General features: G+C 36.3%; 1 protein-coding gene across 3 annotated transcripts; it reads right to left on the bottom strand.

Moving 5' to 3' along the window:
- Positions 1–331: 331 nt before the first annotated feature.
- Positions 332–17,041, bottom strand: LOC135609917 (probable protein phosphatase 2C 11). Of its 3 annotated transcripts, none has more exons than XM_065103725.1 (13): positions 16,903–17,041; positions 14,804–14,900; positions 13,446–13,580; positions 13,219–13,337; positions 5,633–5,696; positions 4,320–4,428; positions 4,039–4,192; positions 2,250–2,375; positions 2,013–2,136; positions 1,863–1,939; positions 1,633–1,685; positions 990–1,044; positions 332–817 (listed from the first exon to the last, which is right to left on the bottom strand). In XM_065103725.1, exons 4-13 carry the CDS (start codon positions 13,333–13,335, stop codon positions 626–628), a joined length of 1,071 nt encoding a protein of 356 aa, XP_064959797.1. In that variant the 5' UTR covers positions 13,336–13,337; positions 13,446–13,580; positions 14,804–14,900; positions 16,903–17,041; the 3' UTR covers positions 332–625. The 3 variants fall into 3 exon arrangements, with proteins under 3 accessions (XP_064959797.1, XP_064959796.1, XP_064959798.1); XM_065103724.1 differs by having other exon boundaries at positions 13,446–13,562; XM_065103726.1 differs by lacking the exon at positions 16,903–17,041 and adding an exon at positions 16,563–16,585 and having other exon boundaries at positions 13,446–13,562.
- Positions 17,042–19,316: the final 2,275 nt, after the last annotated feature.

Genomic DNA, 19,316 nt, shown 5'->3' with positions numbered 1-19,316 from the left:
GTGAGATATACCATACCTAAATGCATCGGAAGGGCACCATTATCACATGGTTTATTATGTGAGTGTCTGGAATCCAGCATGCACTTAGCTGAAATCAAATCACTGGCATCCGATTAAATGAGCAAGTAATCAGCAAACATGAAAGTGACACTTCACAATGGAAATTGTGTCAAGTTACAACCACAACCAGTGTATGAGCCCAAGGAACTATTGATAATATAACTACAAGAAGATATTTCCAAAATACTAGATCAACTTCCTAAAATATGTAGGTTTATCAGTATAACTTTTCTAGTTTCATTGCCACGATAGAGAAAAAAAACCAGAAAGATAACATGAAATTATGAACTGATGCATTGAAGTGGTACAATCTATAGGCAAGAAGGGACAACTCCATAAAGCAACAGATATCAGCGATTGTGTATCACATGAAATAAATTCCTTCTGAGAATAATGCACATGAGAAATACACTTTGAACCTCTTTTACTGCATTTTGTTGATATCCTAAAAAGCGATGTAACTAAGTCAAGTTGGAAAGTAGTGAAAGGGATTAATAGTAATAATAAAGGATAATCTGGTTCCGACAGTGTCAAGTGTACCATCAACATCAAGAATTGTTCACCTTCAGTCAGCGGATGAACTCTCGGACCCTGGTGTAGCCTGAGTTGACTGCTCGGCACTGACAGCATTGGAATTGATTGGTTTCTTAAACTGAACCAAAATCATGGTCATATTGTCACATCCTTCTCCACCAAGTGTTGAAGGTGCCAAACACCTGTCGAGCACTTTCTCGCACACAGCAGATAGAGATGTTTCCTGAAGTTATATAGAGGAATATTGATAATCAACGACACGTTCATGATGCTATCATTTCAGTGTCAAAATCAGGACATTTGAACACTAAAAGGCATTCGTGGCATTTAATAGTGAGGCTCCTCGTTACATTACAAGATAAAAGACAATTTTCACTAGTGAACTTTGCAATTACCTTGTTTATGTGCTCATGGATGAAATTTACCAGCTGTTGGCTTGACATGCAATCCCTGGAAACAATAGAGCCAGAATGAAATTGTAGAAACAAAAATTGAAAGTGAATATGGATATCCAATTAAAGAAGTATTTGACAGATCAGGCATATCTATCGTATTTGTGAACAAGATGGACTCGAAAGATCGATAAAGAATATGCAAAATGAGTCATGCAGTTGTGTACATTCAAACATAATGGTGTTTCCAGAGACTATTTTAATTGCCATTGTTAAAAATAATTTTTTAGGGTGCATGTTTGGTGGAGAAGAGACTAAACTACAATTTGTAGGATATAGAGGACAGCTATAATTATGCCCCTCCAAAACTACCATATGCAGATGGATGGTATATTAGTATGTTCTAGGAGCTGAAGAAATGAACAAATGAACAAGAGAGCCTGAGAGAGAGAGAGAGAGAGAGAGAGAGCAATAAAGGCACTAATTTTAAAAAATGGATTAAAGGGAGGCAGATATGACAGATTTTCCCATTTGCATTTTTCTCAAATGTAAGAGAGGCAATATTCCTCATCCTAACAAGTTCCTGGAATCAGAAAACCATAATGACAAAATATGCATGCATGGCAAGAAAAACAGAAACTCCTACCAAATACCATCGCACGCAAGAACAATGAAGTCATCATCATCACAAAGCTCCACCTGTAAAATTGACCATAATGCTTAAGAAAGCTGCACTAAGTCATCACAACTTTGTTTTATGTTTAGTAACTAATACAAAGTCCATTTAGTTAATAGAGTTTAAGGGCATTATTCTACTACCTTTTTTTCTCAATAAAAGAATACAATATAACACAAGCACATGGACACAGAACTTACATTGTTTACGTCGGGGTTAGCAGTTACTATTTGTTTTTCAACAGGCAAGAACTTGTTCTGCTTGAATTCCATGTCTCCTAGAGCATAACAGATAATTAGACATGTAAATAAAAAGACTCATCAAATTTGTTCTACAGAAATGAAAAGCACCAATTGCTCTTGCAAGATTTAAGCTTCCATTCACTCTCCCTCCATGTATAAAACCCCCTGCTTTTAGTATTCTTTCTCTTTCAGCGTCAAGTTCTGGTTTGTGGTCTCTTGACAAATTGTATGCCTGCAAATTGAAAAAACAATTAAAACACATCAGCTCATAAGCAAAAATAATCTGCCAGTAATATTGGGCCTAAGTTCCAGCCAAATGTAAAAAGATGACCCTGGGTACTATACCTGTCCCTTCCTAGAGATCACACAGCGCGAATCTCCAGCATTTGCAACAACGAGTTGGTTACCTCTCATGATTGCTACACAAGCTGTGCTGCCAGATGTTGGTCCAGAGAAGTCGGAGTGGGGGCCCTAAATATTGAAATCGAAGTCAAAATAACTGCTGGAAATACAAGTAATATGGTTAAATTTAAAATGTAAGCGCAATATGAAGCATCTTGTCTTGACTATGGCTTCTGTTAAAAAAAGTGTATATTGGCAGAACAAGTAATGAATATAGAAGAAAACAGTTGCTGCAATAGCCGTGCTATCATACATATCAAAAGCATATTGCGTTGGTACACCCACACAGTCACACATCAATGACACCCAAGAAGGATTGCTTCAGTAAGCTCCATCCGCAGTTAAGGATGTAACACTAACTCACATGGAAGAAATGAAAGACATCTGTCAGCTGAGAATTTACTCGGAGTGAAACCTCACTAAACAAGAAAGTGACTGCAGTTAGACTTGGAAAGGGCCTGACCACCATTTACGCACTTATTAACAAAATGCTACCCCAAGCCAGTCCAATTTGCTGCACAAAATTGTGAAGGTAAATTCAACCTTATGAGATATCTTAGGTTTTAAAGTTTGATTAACATTAGAAAAGAGTTACGTTTAGCCATCATAATCATTTTCCCTTTACAGCCCTCCTTGGAAGTGGAGAGCCACAGAGCATTAACAGGAGATCAGATAAGGTCTGGGAGTAGATAATATTCCAGCCTAAGATATACTTTTCAAAACAAACATAAAATCTTATCTGAAATGGGCAGAACAAATTGTATTAAACCCAAGGATCTTGATAATCTACTTTACCACCCATCCACCCTCTGAAAAGGGAAAGGAAAGAATTATCATCCATCACAAAAAATACCAAAATATATAGAGTGAAATGCATCTAACCATGTGGTAAGCCACCTAATACATGCTCAGGTCAATTAACCAATTCATAGAGTTACTACACTTGTATATGTGCCTAATACACACATGTTTGACAGGTATTTGAAACCTTGGTAATGATCACCTTATTGTGACAACTTGTCAACAGGTGACAACCATCCAACACGCTACGGCACGAGCATTTGCCTAGGCTCGTGGTAGCCGAGTGCTGGTCACATGGCCACATTTATATGGGACCAGGGTCCAATGGACTGTCACGGGACAGCATGCTGAGAATGGCAACCCATACTCGTGAATTAACCAAATTCCATTGTCAATAATTTTCACTATCCTGCATCAAGACCTATCTGATAATTACCTAGTCTAGATTCCCAAGTGATATTTGTAAATTTAATAAAGTGGGAAACTTATAATTTCATCTTTGTTGTGTTAATGTTGTTTCAATACCATCAACCATGTCACATCAGAAGCTCAAACTAAGCTCATGAAACAGAAAGTGCAATCTCAACTTGGGTCATCCTATTTACGCCTGTAAGTTACACCCTAGTCGAGCTGTTCATCATGTGTTTCAATGATTAGGTCCATTAATTAATTCATCTTTCACAAAACATAATCCTTATTCATAGTCACTAAGAGACATATATGCACCAAACAGTCACCTAGTGCTACCCAAGTTACTGCTGAATTGATCTATTTTAAAAAAGTAGGCACGAGCCATTTCCAGAAACAAAACTACAATAAGTTCAGGCCTGTTGCTCTCCCATTATCTAGCTCATCATATTTTATATTGGGTCAAATAGAAATCCAAAAAACATGGTGTAGCTTCTATAAGCATAGTCCACTCAGATATTACCTCCTCGAAGGCCCAATCATCTTCATGATTATTTGAGTCACTGCCCCTTGGAGACCAAATCAAGCCTTCTATCATGCCAGTGAACTTGTTTATCTTATCTCCAAGTACGGCTAGTTCTCTCCACCCTCTCTGTCCTTGCATCATTTCATCCATTCTGAAGAAACAAAATTGCAATACTACTTTATCTTCAAAATAAAAAATAATGCTCTTCATGCAGCTGCATGATTCATTAAGTAATTGATAATTCGTAATATTACTACAAAAGAAAGGTATTAAGTTACCTCAAGAAAGCTCTTTGAACAGAAGTACCTAAATCTCCTGTCGAACTAGCTTCATTCTTGAGAACCTGAGTGTGGAGGTACTTTGCACAAAACTTAGCAACTACTTTTCCTGAAACAACCAAGTATCAAACTAAAACTAGTAAAAAGAATTTCTTGACATAAAGGAACACTGAGAGAAACACATACATCACAAAGCATCATAAACAAAAATGCATCGCATTTCAATGTCATACAGGCACAGAAATTATTCTCACAAGAGAACATTCTTTTTGCAGTGTAGACTTTGTTTCATTTAATGAAAGTGTCATTTGTTCTACAGCCAGGAGTTCTTAGATAAAAACAAAGACATGAATTGTGCTGACTCATGGGATTTATGGTGCAATTTCAGCTAGCTTGTTTATCACATCAAGTAAAAACAAGGTCATGAATTGTGCTGGTTCATGGGAGTTTAAATGTAATTGCAACTAGCTGTTTCATGATATCAAATCAGTACCATTGTCATCAACAAGTAATGTTGGCATAGGCACAAGATGGTTTCTATTATTTTTCAGTACAAATCAAACATCCAAAAATCATCAAGCTGCCAAGATGATCGAATTGACAAATAATTTCTTTTTCAAAGCTTATATTGACCTTATATCAAGATGACGCCTATATGGATTGATATATTCAATTTTGATAATTTTGGCACTGCTCACAAACTGACAGCATATGTGTCACCAGTCAAAAGGAGCACAAAATAAAACATTTTGTGACTTCAGAAGTTCCTGAGAAATCAAGTCAAAAAATTCCTCATAGATCACATAGCAATCAACAATAACTTACCTCTCTATGTTATCTTGATAGCCCAGGAGATATTATGGTCATTTCACATAAACACTAGCATTCTACTCAATTGGAGGATGGCATCATTATATACTTGACCAGAAACAGTGAGTTCTCTTCTAATAACCAATATGTTAGCAAAATACATTTCAACCTTATGAACATTTAAGAAATGGTTCCATCACAGTACAAAACACAAGCAGCAGATCCAACATCACACAAACTAAAAAATGTAAAAGCAGCCTTAGTTTCCAGACCTAAATAGTTAGCCAGGAAAGTTGAACACTAATACAAGAAACAATAAAAAAGAGAAGAAAACAAATAACAAATGACAAAAACAAGGGTCTAACAAGTATACAACTTGAATGATCTTCTGAAAGAACCTAGGTTTCAAAGAAGGGACAAGCTAGAAAAGGCAAAGCCAACAGAAACCTTTAAAATCAAGTTGTAGTGGCATTAGTTGCAATTTAGAGATAATTTATACTTACCACCATGGCCATCATAAACGCCAAAGAATGATGTGCAGTCATCAAGATCTGGCAATGCAGCATGCTAAAGAACAAATCGGGTAAGGATACAATTTAATGTAAATGTAAGTCGTGAAATTACTAAAATTATGAATAATGCAGAACAAAACAGGAAAAGAGTACATAAGGTAACACAAGTAAAAGCACAAAGATAAACCAGGAGAGGCCAGGTTATGGACTTGTGTGATGGTTGTGATAAAAACAAATGCACAAGGCAGAATGACAGATACCTATCAATCATTCATATAGATTTTGAGTATTAAAGAGAAATTGATCTTTTTGGGTCTTTTGGGACTACTTGTAATCATCTGGTCCCAACTCCCAACAATAAGTATCATGTTATAGTATATCAAAGAAGAAAGAAATCTTGTACCTCCTTTTTGTGTCTCCATACTGCATTGGAGATAAGGATATGACTAAAGCTCATGAAGCTTTTTCTCATAAGCAGCTTTAAGGTGGAGGAAATGGAAGGCTTGGCAACTACATCCATTTTCTTCATACAACCTTTGGTTAGTTTTTCTCTTCTATTTTTTTCCTCATAATTTCATATGCTTAACAAGATAAAGGGCATGCAATATTTTAAATTTTCCGGTAAAATTGACGATGCACTGTCATGTCAGCTAATACGACAGCTGACATGACCTAATGTTAGGACTCTAGCTAGGAGAGTCCTAATTGAGAGGGACATTCATGTAAAACTGTTAGGACTTTAGCTAAGAGAGTCCTAATTGAGAGGGACATTCTGTTAGGACTCTAGCTAGGAGAGTTCTAATTGAGAGGGACATTCTGTTAGGACTCTAGTTAGGAGAGTCATAATTGAGAGGGACATTCATGTAGGAGGTTTTTTCTTAGAGAAGAATTATGAGTTGTAAGGGAATAGGAGTCTTGAGTAGGAGTCCTATTAGGAGTTGGTTAGAAGTAAGAGTCTTAAGTAGGAGTCCTATTAGGAGTTAGGGTTTAGCAGCCCTATAAATAGCCATGTATTCCTCCTCTTTTCTCAAGCAATAGATGAATCTTTTCTGCAGCCTTTGAGCAGCAACTTGGAGGGAGGAACCCCTATAGAGTTCCAAGGAGGCCGATCCCCTAAAGAGATCAACCCCAAGTTTAGAATCTGCAAGGGTTCTACCACTTGGTATCAGAGCAGCGTTCTTGGCATCTCGCTGCCCTTCCACAGCCATACATCAACCCTCCACAATCGCCCAAAGCAATTCCCACAATTGCTTAAAAGATCGTCGCCGAATTCCGCCATCATCTCCACCACCGCGGATCATCCTTCAATCTCCCCGTGAATTGCAACAGGTTCTGGTTTCCTACCTTACTGCTGCTGCAATTTAGTTATCCTGATTCGAAAATCCAAAAAAAAAAATTGTTTCTATATTGCTGCATAAACCTTTCGTCACAAAGTTTTCATCTCTACAACGAAAGATACATTGCAGAATTCTAGACGCATAGCACCATCTGTTTGATCTTGCTACTGTGATTTTTCTATCCAAATTTCTATGAAATTTTTATGACATCTTTGACACTTCCTAACAGCAGATTTCCCTTTGGTTTTTTCGAAAAATTCTCAATATAAACCATTGATCTTTTACGTCTAATCTGCTATACTTAAAAATCTGCACTGTAAAATTTCAGCCGCATAGCACTGTTTTTTTATCTTGTTACTACGTTGTTTCTATCCAAATCTCTACGAAATTTTTATGATAGCTTTGACACTTCCTAATAGTGGATTTCCCTTTGGTTTCATCAAAAAATTCTCAATATAAACCACTAATCTTTTACGTCCAATCTGCTATACCTAAAAATCTGTGCTGTAGAAAATTTCAGCCCCATATTGTTGCCTTAACCCATCTATTTGCAATCTTTTTTGAATGAAATTTCTTATACACTTCATAGATCATCTTGGCTTCTATCTAAGATTGATATATTAAGAAATTCATCTCTAAAAATGATTTTATGTTGCTGCAAATTTTCATCGTAACCCGCTGAAATTTTTGGACGAGAATTCTGCAATCGCAACTTGCACCAATTTCCTTACTGTTATACTGCCGAAATTTTCTTGATTAAATTAGATATCATTGCTGTCATATAAACTGTGATTTTGCTATCAATTCCCTCCTCAATTCTCTCAAGTTTTTGGTGGAAATTACATCGAGAAACCGTTGTTTCTTCGATGACAATTCTACTCTTACAAGACAGCACATACTTGCTGCAACTTCCACTGATTTCTATCAAACCTTTGCTACCATCTACCACAGATCCAAAACTTTCATCAATAACCCTAAAACTCTGCCAAACCACACCCTCAAACTGCACCCAAAACAGCCACAAAACAAGCCTAAACCGCAGCCTACATCCACCAATCCACCAACCCTTTCAACTATCACTTCTCTCAACCTATACATGCCTTTAACCCAACAACAAAAGAGAGATCTTAACATCATAGATTTGGGGGCATATACTATGGCATCTAAGGAGGCAATCAATGCTAAATTCGAAGCCTTGGAGGCACGAATGGAGGATAAGATTCGGATGCTCTTTACTGAACTCAGATTGGGCCGACCACTAAGCCCGAAGAAATCATATCAAGGAGAGAGCTTTGCCCAATCACACCAAGCCCAAATATATGACTTCCAAGAGAGGGGAATCTCTATGACCAACCCCAACTATCCATGCATGAGAGTGGATTTCCCTAGATGGGAAGAAGGAGACCTGATTGGTTGGATCTCGCGCGCGGAGCGATATTTTCGGTACCATAAAACCGCGGATGCATCTATGGTGAAAATTGCAGCTATACATCTTGAAGGGGATGCTATACAGTGGTTTGATTGGTTTGAACATACTTATGGAGTGCTTTCATGGCGACAATTCAAAGAAGGACTGCTGATTCGCTTCAGACCAACCGATTACGAGAATATTGACGAACAACTAGCAAAGATCCGACAAACCTCCACCATTCAGGAGTACCAAACCAGGTTTGAAAGGTTATCTAATCAAACTTGTGATTGGTCTCAAAAACAGCTATTAAGGACCTTCATTGAGGGCTTGAAGCCGGAGATCCGAGGAGAAGTTAAAGCGCGACAACCGTACACGCTTATGGCAGCCATCTCTTTCGCACGACATCAAGAGGAGAAATTGAACCATGAAGCTCGAAGGACTAGGGTCACTCCTCAACCAGCAATATTGAAGCCCTTAGCCCCCCCTACTGTTGACCGAGTCCTTGCACCAAAAAGGTTGACAAGAGAAGAGCTTCAGGAGCGATCTGCGAAGGGGTTATATTGGCATTGCGACGAGCCGTGGAGTCATGAGCATCGTTGTAGTAAAGGGATACTTTTTATCATTGAACCAGTAGAAGTAAAGGTCATTGAATATCCAGAAGAGAGCATTGAACATAAAGAAGAAGATGCAGATGAAGATACAGAAGAAGAGCCACAACCGACCGAAGTTACGGTACATGCACTAGCCAGCTACTCAAACCCGCAAACGATGAAAGTTGGAGGCCTTCTCAAACAACAACCGATCACTGTTTTCATCGACACGGGCAGCACTAATAATATCCTAAACAGTAAGGTTGCTATCCGAATGGCATTACCTATCGAGAATCGCTGCAGGTTTGATGTTAAGGTCACCGACAGACAGATTTTGAAGTGTGATCGTAGGCGCCCGCAGGAGAAACTATTGTTGCAGGGCCAAGAGATAATTGCAGATTTCTTCCTTCTTCCTCTTGATGATCATGAGGCCATGCTCAGAATTAAATGGTTGACAACATTAGGTGATTTTTCTTGGAATTTTATGAAACTAACTATGAAATTTTACAGTAAGGAGAAACAGGTGATACTGCACGGGAAACGTGGGGGCGACGTAACGATGATTTGCACACAACAAATGAAGAAGGTTTTGCATAAAGCATGCAGTGGATTTTTGGTACAACTTGAGCAGCAAACTAAGGGAGAGTCAACAGAATTTGAAGATCCAAATCTACTTCCTTTGCTTGCTGAATTTTTAGATATATTTGACGAACCGCGCAACCTACCTCTTACCCGCCGGCATGATTATTATATAACGATTCTTCCAGGCAAACCTCCAGCAAATGCTCAGCCATATCAGTATCCACATCTCCAGAAGGATGAAATAGAATGGATTATAAAAGAGATGCTTGAAACAGGAGTTATTCGGCCATGTTGTAGCCCCTACTCTTCACCGGTGCTCCTCATACGAAAGAAGGATGGAATATGGCGATTATGTGTTGATTACCGAACTCTCAATGGCATAACCATCAAGGATAAATACCCTATTCCAGTAGTAGATGAGTTGCAAGATGAAAGGGAGCACAAATCTTCACAAAGCTGGACCTTCGATCCGGGTATCATCAAATACGAGTATGCGAAGAAGACATACCGAAAACCACCTTTTGAACACACAATAACCACTATGAATTTTTGCTTTCTTCAAAAGAAGGTGGAATATCTTGAGCATATCATATCAAAGGAAGGTGTGGCAGTAGACCCCTTCAAAATTGGAGCAATGCAAAATTGGCTGACCCCGAGGAACATAAAATTGCTACATGGCTTTCTGGGTTTAACAGGCTACTACTGCAAGTTCGTGAAAAACTATGGAGAGATCAGTGCACCACTTACTTCCTTTTTGAAAAAAGATGTCTTCCAATGGTCGGACAGAGCCTCCGTTGCCTTCGACAAACTTAAGGCAGCCATGACGACGACGCCGGTGCTAACACTACCAGATTTCAACCGACCCTTCATTATTGAGGCCGACGCATCTAGAGTCGGAATTGGAGCAATTCTCATGCAAGATGGTCGACCACTCGCATACACTAGCAAGGCATTATCTCCCTCCCATCAAAATAAGTCAACATATGATAAGGAGATGCTCGCCATTGTGCGCGCAGCAACGAGGTGGAGACCCTACTTGATTGGTCGACGATTTCAAATTAAAACCGACCATAAAAGCCTCAAGTACTTTTTAGAGCGAAAGATATCATCCCCTGAGCAGCAAAACTGGGTAACAAAACTTCTTGGATTTGATTATGAAATAACTTACAAAAAGGGGAAAGAGAATGTTCTTGCAGATGCGCTTTCGCAGCTACCCGAGCAAGCTGAAGTTTTGGCCATTTCACTTCCGACCAGCGACTTCCTTGAGGATATTAAGATGGAATGGCAGGAAGATTCAGAGACTAGTAAGATTATAAAAAAATTAGAGGAAGCACCAAGCTCCGTAGCTCATTACAATTGGGACTCAAAAGAATTACACTATAAGAGTACTAAATTGAAAAGGAGTATGGCATATCACTCACAAACCGACGGCCAGACAGAAGTTGTAAATAGGTGCTTGGAGATAGCCCAAAGCCACCCACCAAATATGACTACCCAAGGAGGACTTCAGACTCAGCCAAGTGCCATTATTGATCGACGGATTATGACTCGACGACGACGATCCACTACTGAATTGCTAATACAGTGGGCAAACCAACTAACAGAAGATGCCACTTTGGAGAACTATGATGACTTGAAGATCAAATTCCCAAAATTCATGAATCGTCAGCCTCGAGGACAAGGCTGATTTGAAGAGGGCGGGTTTGTTAGGACTCTAGCTAGGAGAGTCCTAATTGAGAGGGACATTCATGTAAAACTGTTAGGACTTTAGCTAGGAGAGTCCTAATTGAAAGGGACATTCTGTTAGGACTCTAGCTAGGAGAGTCCTAATTGAGAGGGACATTCTGTTAGGACTCTAGTTAGGAGAGTCATAATTGAGAGGGACATTCATGTAGGAGGTTTTTTCTTAGAGAAGAATTAGGAGTTGTAAGGGAATAGGAGTCTTGAGTAGGAGTCCTATTAGGAGTTGGTTAGAAGTAAGAGTCTTAAGTAGGAGTCCTATTAGGAGTTAGGGTTTAGCAGCCCTATAAATAGCCATGTATTCCTCCTCTTTTCTCAAGCAATAGATGAATCTTTTATGCAGCCTTTGAGCAGCAACTTGGAGGGAGGAACCCCTATAGAGTTCCAAGGAGGCCGATCCCCTAAAGAGATCAACCCCAAGTTTAGAATCTGCAAGGATTCTAACACCTAATTGCTTTCTTTGTTTTTCAATCTTTTTCTTAAGTGTGATATTAGTCTACACTTATCCCAAAGCTGAAGTTGTGTACCCTGTACTTATTTACTCAATCCCCATCGTTGCAACCTTCGGTCACCAGCATTCTTGCTATAGCACAGATCAGCAAGTCATTCCAGAATATATGTTGTCCAGTTGACCAGTATAGGAGTATGCCAAGGCAAATGAACAGACAAGTAAAATATAGATCCAATAAAACCATCATAAAACAGAAAAAGTGAAATTCGATTAAAATAGCACAAAAAAAATTGTTTGTATTGAGCAATCAATCATTTTTTTCTATGACATAATAAGAACCAAGGTTCACCGTACCACGGCATACCGCCCAGTATAGACAATAAATACTGGTCGACAGATGACTAATACTGATGGTACATACTGATTTGTTGGTATGCCTCATTGTATCATGTGTCGATATATCAGTATGCTTTGGTACGTATCGTATCGATAGCCGATCGATATACCGGTACGAACTGGTAAGACAAACCATGGTAAGAACCAACCAAAAAACGATATACCTATTGACAAGGATTTACATTCCTGCCATATACCAGTTTGGTAAGGTACCAAACCAGTAAGGTACTAGTATACCAGGCGGTGTACCAATCTGCACAGCCTGGTTGACTAAAACAAAAAAGAAAATATACCAGTATGGGGCTATACGGTCCAATACCAGTACTTCGTTGAACCAATAAATATTGGTAGGTACATAGTAGTCCAACCAAAATTTAAATCCATATCAACAAATGACAAAAGCGCTGCCTGAGTTTCTTGACATGATCAGACAACAACCATCTGTTGGTTTATTTCTTAAAAATGTTTTTGCTTGATTCCAAAAGTTCAAAAGCTCAATAGAGCTGTTACAAGAACAACTGTGAGTTTCTCTTGGACCTTTGCAGATCTCAGTAATAAATCATAAATTTAAAGCAAAATTATCTTACAGTATCAAAGCAAAATATTATACTAATTTTATCACATAATCTTGATAAATTATATGATAAGCATAATATCTCATGATAGACAAATTTGGTTTGGCATTAGATTGGCAACAATTGGTCATTCTCAACCTCGTGCGACTTCATTGGGGTTTCCCACTGGAACCACCACCTGTTGCAAGTCCTAATCATAACTTCCAGATACTTGCCAACAAAGATAGAAGAAAGCAAACCCATAAACAATTGTATTTGAATCTCAAAATGTAAAGACGTAGTCAAGCACATTGGTTCAACATTATCTAATTTGTCATTAAGAATTCCAATTAGGCACCCAAAGATATAAAAAAAAACATAGTTTCTGGTCTAACCCATTAACCAGAATGTGAACTAATACAAAAGTACTTAAAGGTTTTAGAAGCACTTTTGGAATCTACAATCAATTAGAATCATGAGAGCATGAATAGATGAAGAAAAAAAAAAAGAACTTACTGCATCTTCCATAGTTGCACGCCATCCTTGCATAGATGAAAGGCCAAACCTTAGTCTATCATTCTCACCATCTTCGGAAAATTTCTCAGTTTTGGGAGTGCTGAGATATATCCCCATTTCTGTGAGGTGGAAATGCAAGGAGATAAATTTTAAACAAAACCAACTTCATTTAACAGTAAGGAAATTATTGACAAAAGAATATGAATGCTGCACAAAAGAAAAAACACCTTTAAATTTTGCTTCAGAACAAGGGAAATACACTTGACAGTCGACACAAACTACTCGAGTCTGAGAGGTGAACTCTCTAACTGCAAAATATGGTAAATAAGGCGGTCCAAAGAAACCTGCAAATTCATTTTCCACTAAGAAAATATACAAAGTTACAAAAGGTCTAGCAGCTTTATAGAGATAAGGAAGAAAAGTGTAAAACTACTTGTTGACTAAATCATAAAGATTATCCCTCACAAACCTTTATTTTAGGAAATCAATAGCCAGATATACAACTGTGCATGTTTGCCACCTAGACACAACAAATCTCTATTGACTATACTACATCCACAGACAAAATAGCTCATTTTATACATTTCTGCTAGCACAGAAGTGTCAAATTAATATGTATTGTAAAGTAAGTCAAAGCAAAACAGTCAAGACTAAGAATTCAAAATTTGCAATCTCAAAAGAATACCAACAGGTCAGCCTCAACACAATTATCATCGGCTAACACAAGTTCACGAGTAAAATAATCTAGATCTCTAGATCATGGATGATGCAATAGACTTTAGACAGTTCACTTAAACAAACAAGAAGTCCTCATCACATATATGCATTTTAAAGAAATTAACAATGAGTTCACTGGGGCAAAAAGGTATTATTACAGAATGATCAAACTTCCAAATATATATCTGGTCAAGGTTTAGCATAAAAAATTAGTGTATGAATTCCACCTACCACAGAACATTTCGTCTGAGGTCACTGACTACAAAGCTTGGCCATATTTCATATTGACTTATTCTGTTATTCATATGAATGACACATCTAGTCTCAGAGACTACCATATCAATTTTGTTATAAATGAAATTCTCAGCCATCATCAATGAGCTAACTGCTAAGCATCCCTACAAAATTAATCATCAGCCTAATATAGACAACATCCGTTCTTAGTGGCTTAATGGCTTAATGCTACCATAGATAACTTCAAAGCTAACTTATAATTTAAAGAATGTCTTCTATTTTTGCTCTCACTACCCTTCAAAAGCTTCAGTTACATATAAGACACTCAAATGCAGTTACATAGTAACAAGGACACTTTGTTAGCATGAATATCATATTGAACTTGCAAAAGGCCATGAAAAACATTTTAGTAACATCACAAATTGCTCATTCATAATCGACAGATATCCTTATTTCTTATCCTAGTACTAAAGGTAGTCCAGTGCATATGGTTCTAGACAATGCAATTAGAAAAAGCGAATGAGTAGATCATCTAATCCAATAAAGGAAACATATGAATGGTAGTGTTGACATTTGTTTTGTTTCACAGAGAAAGAGAACAATACAAAGTTGGTCATTAGCAGATTCTACCAACCTGAGATTTAGCTCAGCAAAGTAGCTACTGATAGTGCAAGCCAGCATGTACCAATCTCTCTTATTTCTTCAGGCACAAAAGTTGAACATCTTCCAGCCTGCACCATGAACAAATGATGGCTAATGCATATATGACATTTATGAAATGGCCTTTCCACAAGATGACATTTTACAAATATGAAATTATATGTATCTATTTATCCATAAAAAATGCAATAATATCATATTAAGTGTTAACACACACTGGCACATTCATACTAACAAATGAATGATAATAAATAAGGTAGCCTTTCTACAAGGTGACACTTTGTTGAAAGGGAATGAAAGACCTATTGTCAATCCATAGATGTTCATGCGTAAGCACACATATTACACATCTACTAATGCGTATACATTTACCTACCTAGCTACAAACATACACATATTCATGAACATCCATTCACTCCCTACATATAAACATAGCCGATATATACTTAGACATGATCAGACATAAGTAAGCTGATATTACTTCAAACGACTTTTGAGTTTGTATCTATGTACACATGCTTAATTATGTATGCACATATGTGCTTATACATATAAGTATAGTAGACATTACATTTGGTCGATGCAACTACTGTATTTAGTTTGAAAATCTTTATTCTATCATACCCAAGAAGCTATGGGTTCCTAACTTCATATCTTGAGAAGTCGATCATCGAGAAATTCAAGCCAGCTAAAAGAAAAATCCGGTTGCAATTTTAAGACATGAAGATTTTAATATTCACCACTATTCATTTATGTGCTACACTGAGTAAGATAGCCCTCACAACTGTAGAGCCATCTTCTACTAATTATCTGGCTCAGGTATAATTCTAGTGTATTTTTTGAGGTAAAAGATAAAGTAGGTTATATGAAGAGGCAAGAAAGAAACCAATAAACATTTGTTAAAGTAACATAAATGAAGCAACGGCATGAAGTTCATGTTTCAGGAAAGAGGTTTGATTTTGAAAAAATGACTGAAAAGACACAGAAGAGCATACACCAATTCAGTAACCATATTTTATTATCAGTACTACAGATAATGTTGTACAAGATTAGAAAAAATTAATACTAAGTCCTGTCAAACCCATGACAACAGATCATATTCAGTGAATTGCAATTTCCCTTCTTCTGATAAGGAAAAATGTATACTCATAACATTTAGAAAAGAAAAGGTGGACTACAATGATCTCCTGGCCAAAAGAAAGTGCAAGTTCAGATCTGCTAGACGCAATACCATGAAGGATCCACATTTTTAGCATGGAGTTGAGAGACAGCTCATCCCTAAGACCATCGACCGTTCCTCATTTTATAGTTGTCGATAGAGAACAGCTAATAATTTCTAAAATTAATGATCAGTCTCACCATTACATTACATTAGTCCAGAAACAACCCGTTCATTTACTCTTCATATCCCACACCACTGGTCCTGAAGCCGCCAACCCTAAATAATGTCCTCTGAAGTTCAAAGAGAATAATACATTCATAATTCTCCTCCAACAGAACAATCTACAGAGAACATAGTACATGACCATAGGCGCAGACCAAGGGACTTACAAACTGTCACATCAAGGGACTTCAAAAATCTATCACAACCAAGGTGTCGTCAAAGCATGATTTACTACGTAAGGATCCTATGTTCGATCTAATATGTCTTCATTCACAAAATTCAGCAACAAAACAGTGACATTAAAGAAACAATAATACAGGGAAACAATCAGCTGGGAGTCATGCCACACCAAGAACCAAAATTTCCCATATCCGGATAATCCTCGTTTATTCTCCGCTCACAAAACAACCCTGGGAAACAAGTCCATCTCATTCCTACAAGAAAGAACAACTGCACGACCAAATTCAAGAGAAAAAAGAAATCTGAACAAGGACATGGAAACGTTCGTACATGAAATTCCTAACAAGTTCAAGCCGATTCAAGCAAGAACAGGCACACTGAACGGCGTTTGCAGTAAAAAGACGGAAACTTGTATCCAAAGATCCAATCTTGAAAAAAGATTCAAGGGTTCGAGCGAAAACAAGCGCCGAATCAAAAGATTTCAGCAATAAATCAGGGAACCAGAAAACCTCTCGGCAGGAAGAGTCGACGGGATCGAGATGGAGGCAGGCGGAGGTCGGGAAGAGACCCCTGGTAGAATGGATTGCAGAGCCGGCGTCCTTTGGCTCTCTGAAAAGATCCCACTGATCGCTTCTTTTTCCTTTCTATTTTTTTGTGTGCTTATTTTTAACCAAAAAAATCACATAAATAAATATATCCCCTTACAATTATTTATTTACATATGTACCCCTATAAATATAATCGTTAATTAATCATTAAACTAATTACCTATTATCCCTTATACTTAGAAAATCTATATTATATTTATACTTAATCATTAAACTAATTACCCTATCAGCATTATAATTTTTATATTTAAAAAATTTATATTAAAATTTTTTATAGTTATAAAAGTAAAATAAATAACATCATTTGTCCTAGTATTGATAAAATCATAAGTAAATAATAGAGTCCAAATATATAGGATAATATATAATTAATTCTTAACCATTATAATGCTTTACTTTATATCCATGTTATATTTATTATCATTAATCATTATTAGCTTTAATGGTACATATATGTGATATTTATATTTATAGGGGCAAATATGCTATTTCCAAACTTTGGATACTATAGAAGTTGAGGGGTTTTTAAATATTACTCCTCCAACTCATTGTATTTGTTTTATGTATAATTAAACTAAATACATTAAAAAAAAAGCAAAAATCCAAAGATTGCTTATTAAATGTGTGTGTGTGTGTGTGAGACAATTTGAGTCATTCCTTTAACATTATTGTTGCTTTGTTACTATTTTGAACTATTTATAAAAGTGAAAAAAAGATTGGATATGGATTTAATATTTGAAAATTATATCTACTCGCATCTTTTTTCCATTATTTAATTAAATCAAATATCTTTCAGATATTTTTTATTATTTATATTTTATATACATATATAGAACTCTTCTTAATAATAATAATAATAATCTATTATTTGAAATATTAAATCATATTAAATAACTGATTTAAAAAAATAATTTACAATATCATTTTTATTTTATTTTTTTTACTTCATTCAATACTTATATATTTTTTAAAATGTTTTCAATGCATGACACATGTTTTCTTTAACTCATATGCAACTTAAAACTTGTCTACAATAATTACAAATGTGCAATAAATCCTTTTTCTAGCCTCACCTTTTGGTTTGTCTTTATTTGTTTGTAATAGTACTTCTTTTATCTCTTCCTTCTTGATTGTTGTGGATCTCCATCAAATTGTCTGCTTTGGAGTGGGACATGCCATGGAGTAATCAAAAGCTATGTTGAAATAAATCACCAATGCTTGGTGGTGGATGCACAACTTAGCCAAAGGATGGCCATTCTTAGTCAAAGAATAAATATGTTATTTATTTGTTAGGGTCTTCACATATCTATCCTTTTCACAGTTTAAAAAATGATGTATTTATCCCCATGAAATTTAATATTAACATCTATCCAATATTAGTCACCATTATATAACTTATACCTAATTATATATATAATATATACAGACATAATTTTGCCTTCACCCACTTTATATGCTAAAAATTAAAATTATTATATCCCAATTCTTTCTTATTCATAGCAATTCAAACTTTGCATGTGAGGAGATTAAAGTATGGGAAATAACAATGCCCCTTAATCTATGTGACATTGGTTGAATGATCAAAAGAATATTTAAAGTACAAACTTGGCACTCTCACATGTGTGACACTTGGGATTAGTTTAATTACCATGGAATAGTTGGCTTAATCAAATCATTGATGGATTTATTTATTTATTATTATTATTTTCTCATTTCAGAGGATCAACACAACAACTGAGTCATCCTTCTTTGGTGCCTTCCAAATCTATCTTGATTGACCTGAAAAATATAAAAAATTAATAGTAATTAACATTTATTTTAGTTTTGTTAATCGTTCGATTAAGTCATGTCTAACCACATAAATTAAATTGATCTATTAAGAGTTTATAATCTCAATATTAATTTATGTTCTTTTGTTTCGACATGATTATATTTTACAACATGTTAATTTTTTATAATATTAATTTATTAAAATATATTTGAGTTATCGAAGGCTCACACAGTCTTGCAAAAGGAGCATATTTATACAATCGAATGTCATATGTGTCTGTCAATTAATATAAAAATTTATTTCAATTGAAAAAAAGTGTGATTAGTTCAGATATTGACATTATTATTATTATTATACCTCTTTATCACAGCTGTGGATAAATTATTATTTGGGGCCCACCAGTGACAACCTATGAAGATACTCCTTTCTCTGCTTCGTGTCTTTACCGACACACGATCCGGATCTAGTGCACGCTATCGCTATTTTTAGCTGAGCAATTTTTTACCTACTTGCCTACCGCGATTGCTATTGGTATAATTGGTGG

This window comes from Musa acuminata, chromosome BXJ2-4, assembly GCF_036884655.1.
Source record: "Musa acuminata AAA Group cultivar baxijiao chromosome BXJ2-4, Cavendish_Baxijiao_AAA, whole genome shotgun sequence".
Taxonomy (NCBI): Eukaryota; Viridiplantae; Streptophyta; class Magnoliopsida; order Zingiberales; family Musaceae; genus Musa; species Musa acuminata.
This window is presented reverse-complemented; position numbering and strand designations above follow the sequence as displayed.

Excerpts from the sequence above, each read along its gene's own strand:
- LOC135609917 (XM_065103725.1), bottom strand. The coding sequence starts at position 13,335 with ATGGGGATATATCTCAGCACTCCCAAAACTGAGAAATTTTCCGAAGAT. Across the intron at positions 5,697-13,218 it reads GTGCAACTATGGAAGATGCA|CATGCTGCATTGCCAGATCT; the intron begins GTAAGTTCTTTT and ends TTTGTTCTTTAG. Across the intron at positions 1,045-1,632 it reads CTTGCGTGCGATGGTATTTG|GGATTGCATGTCAAGCCAAC; the intron begins GTAGGAGTTTCT and ends TATTGTTTCCAG.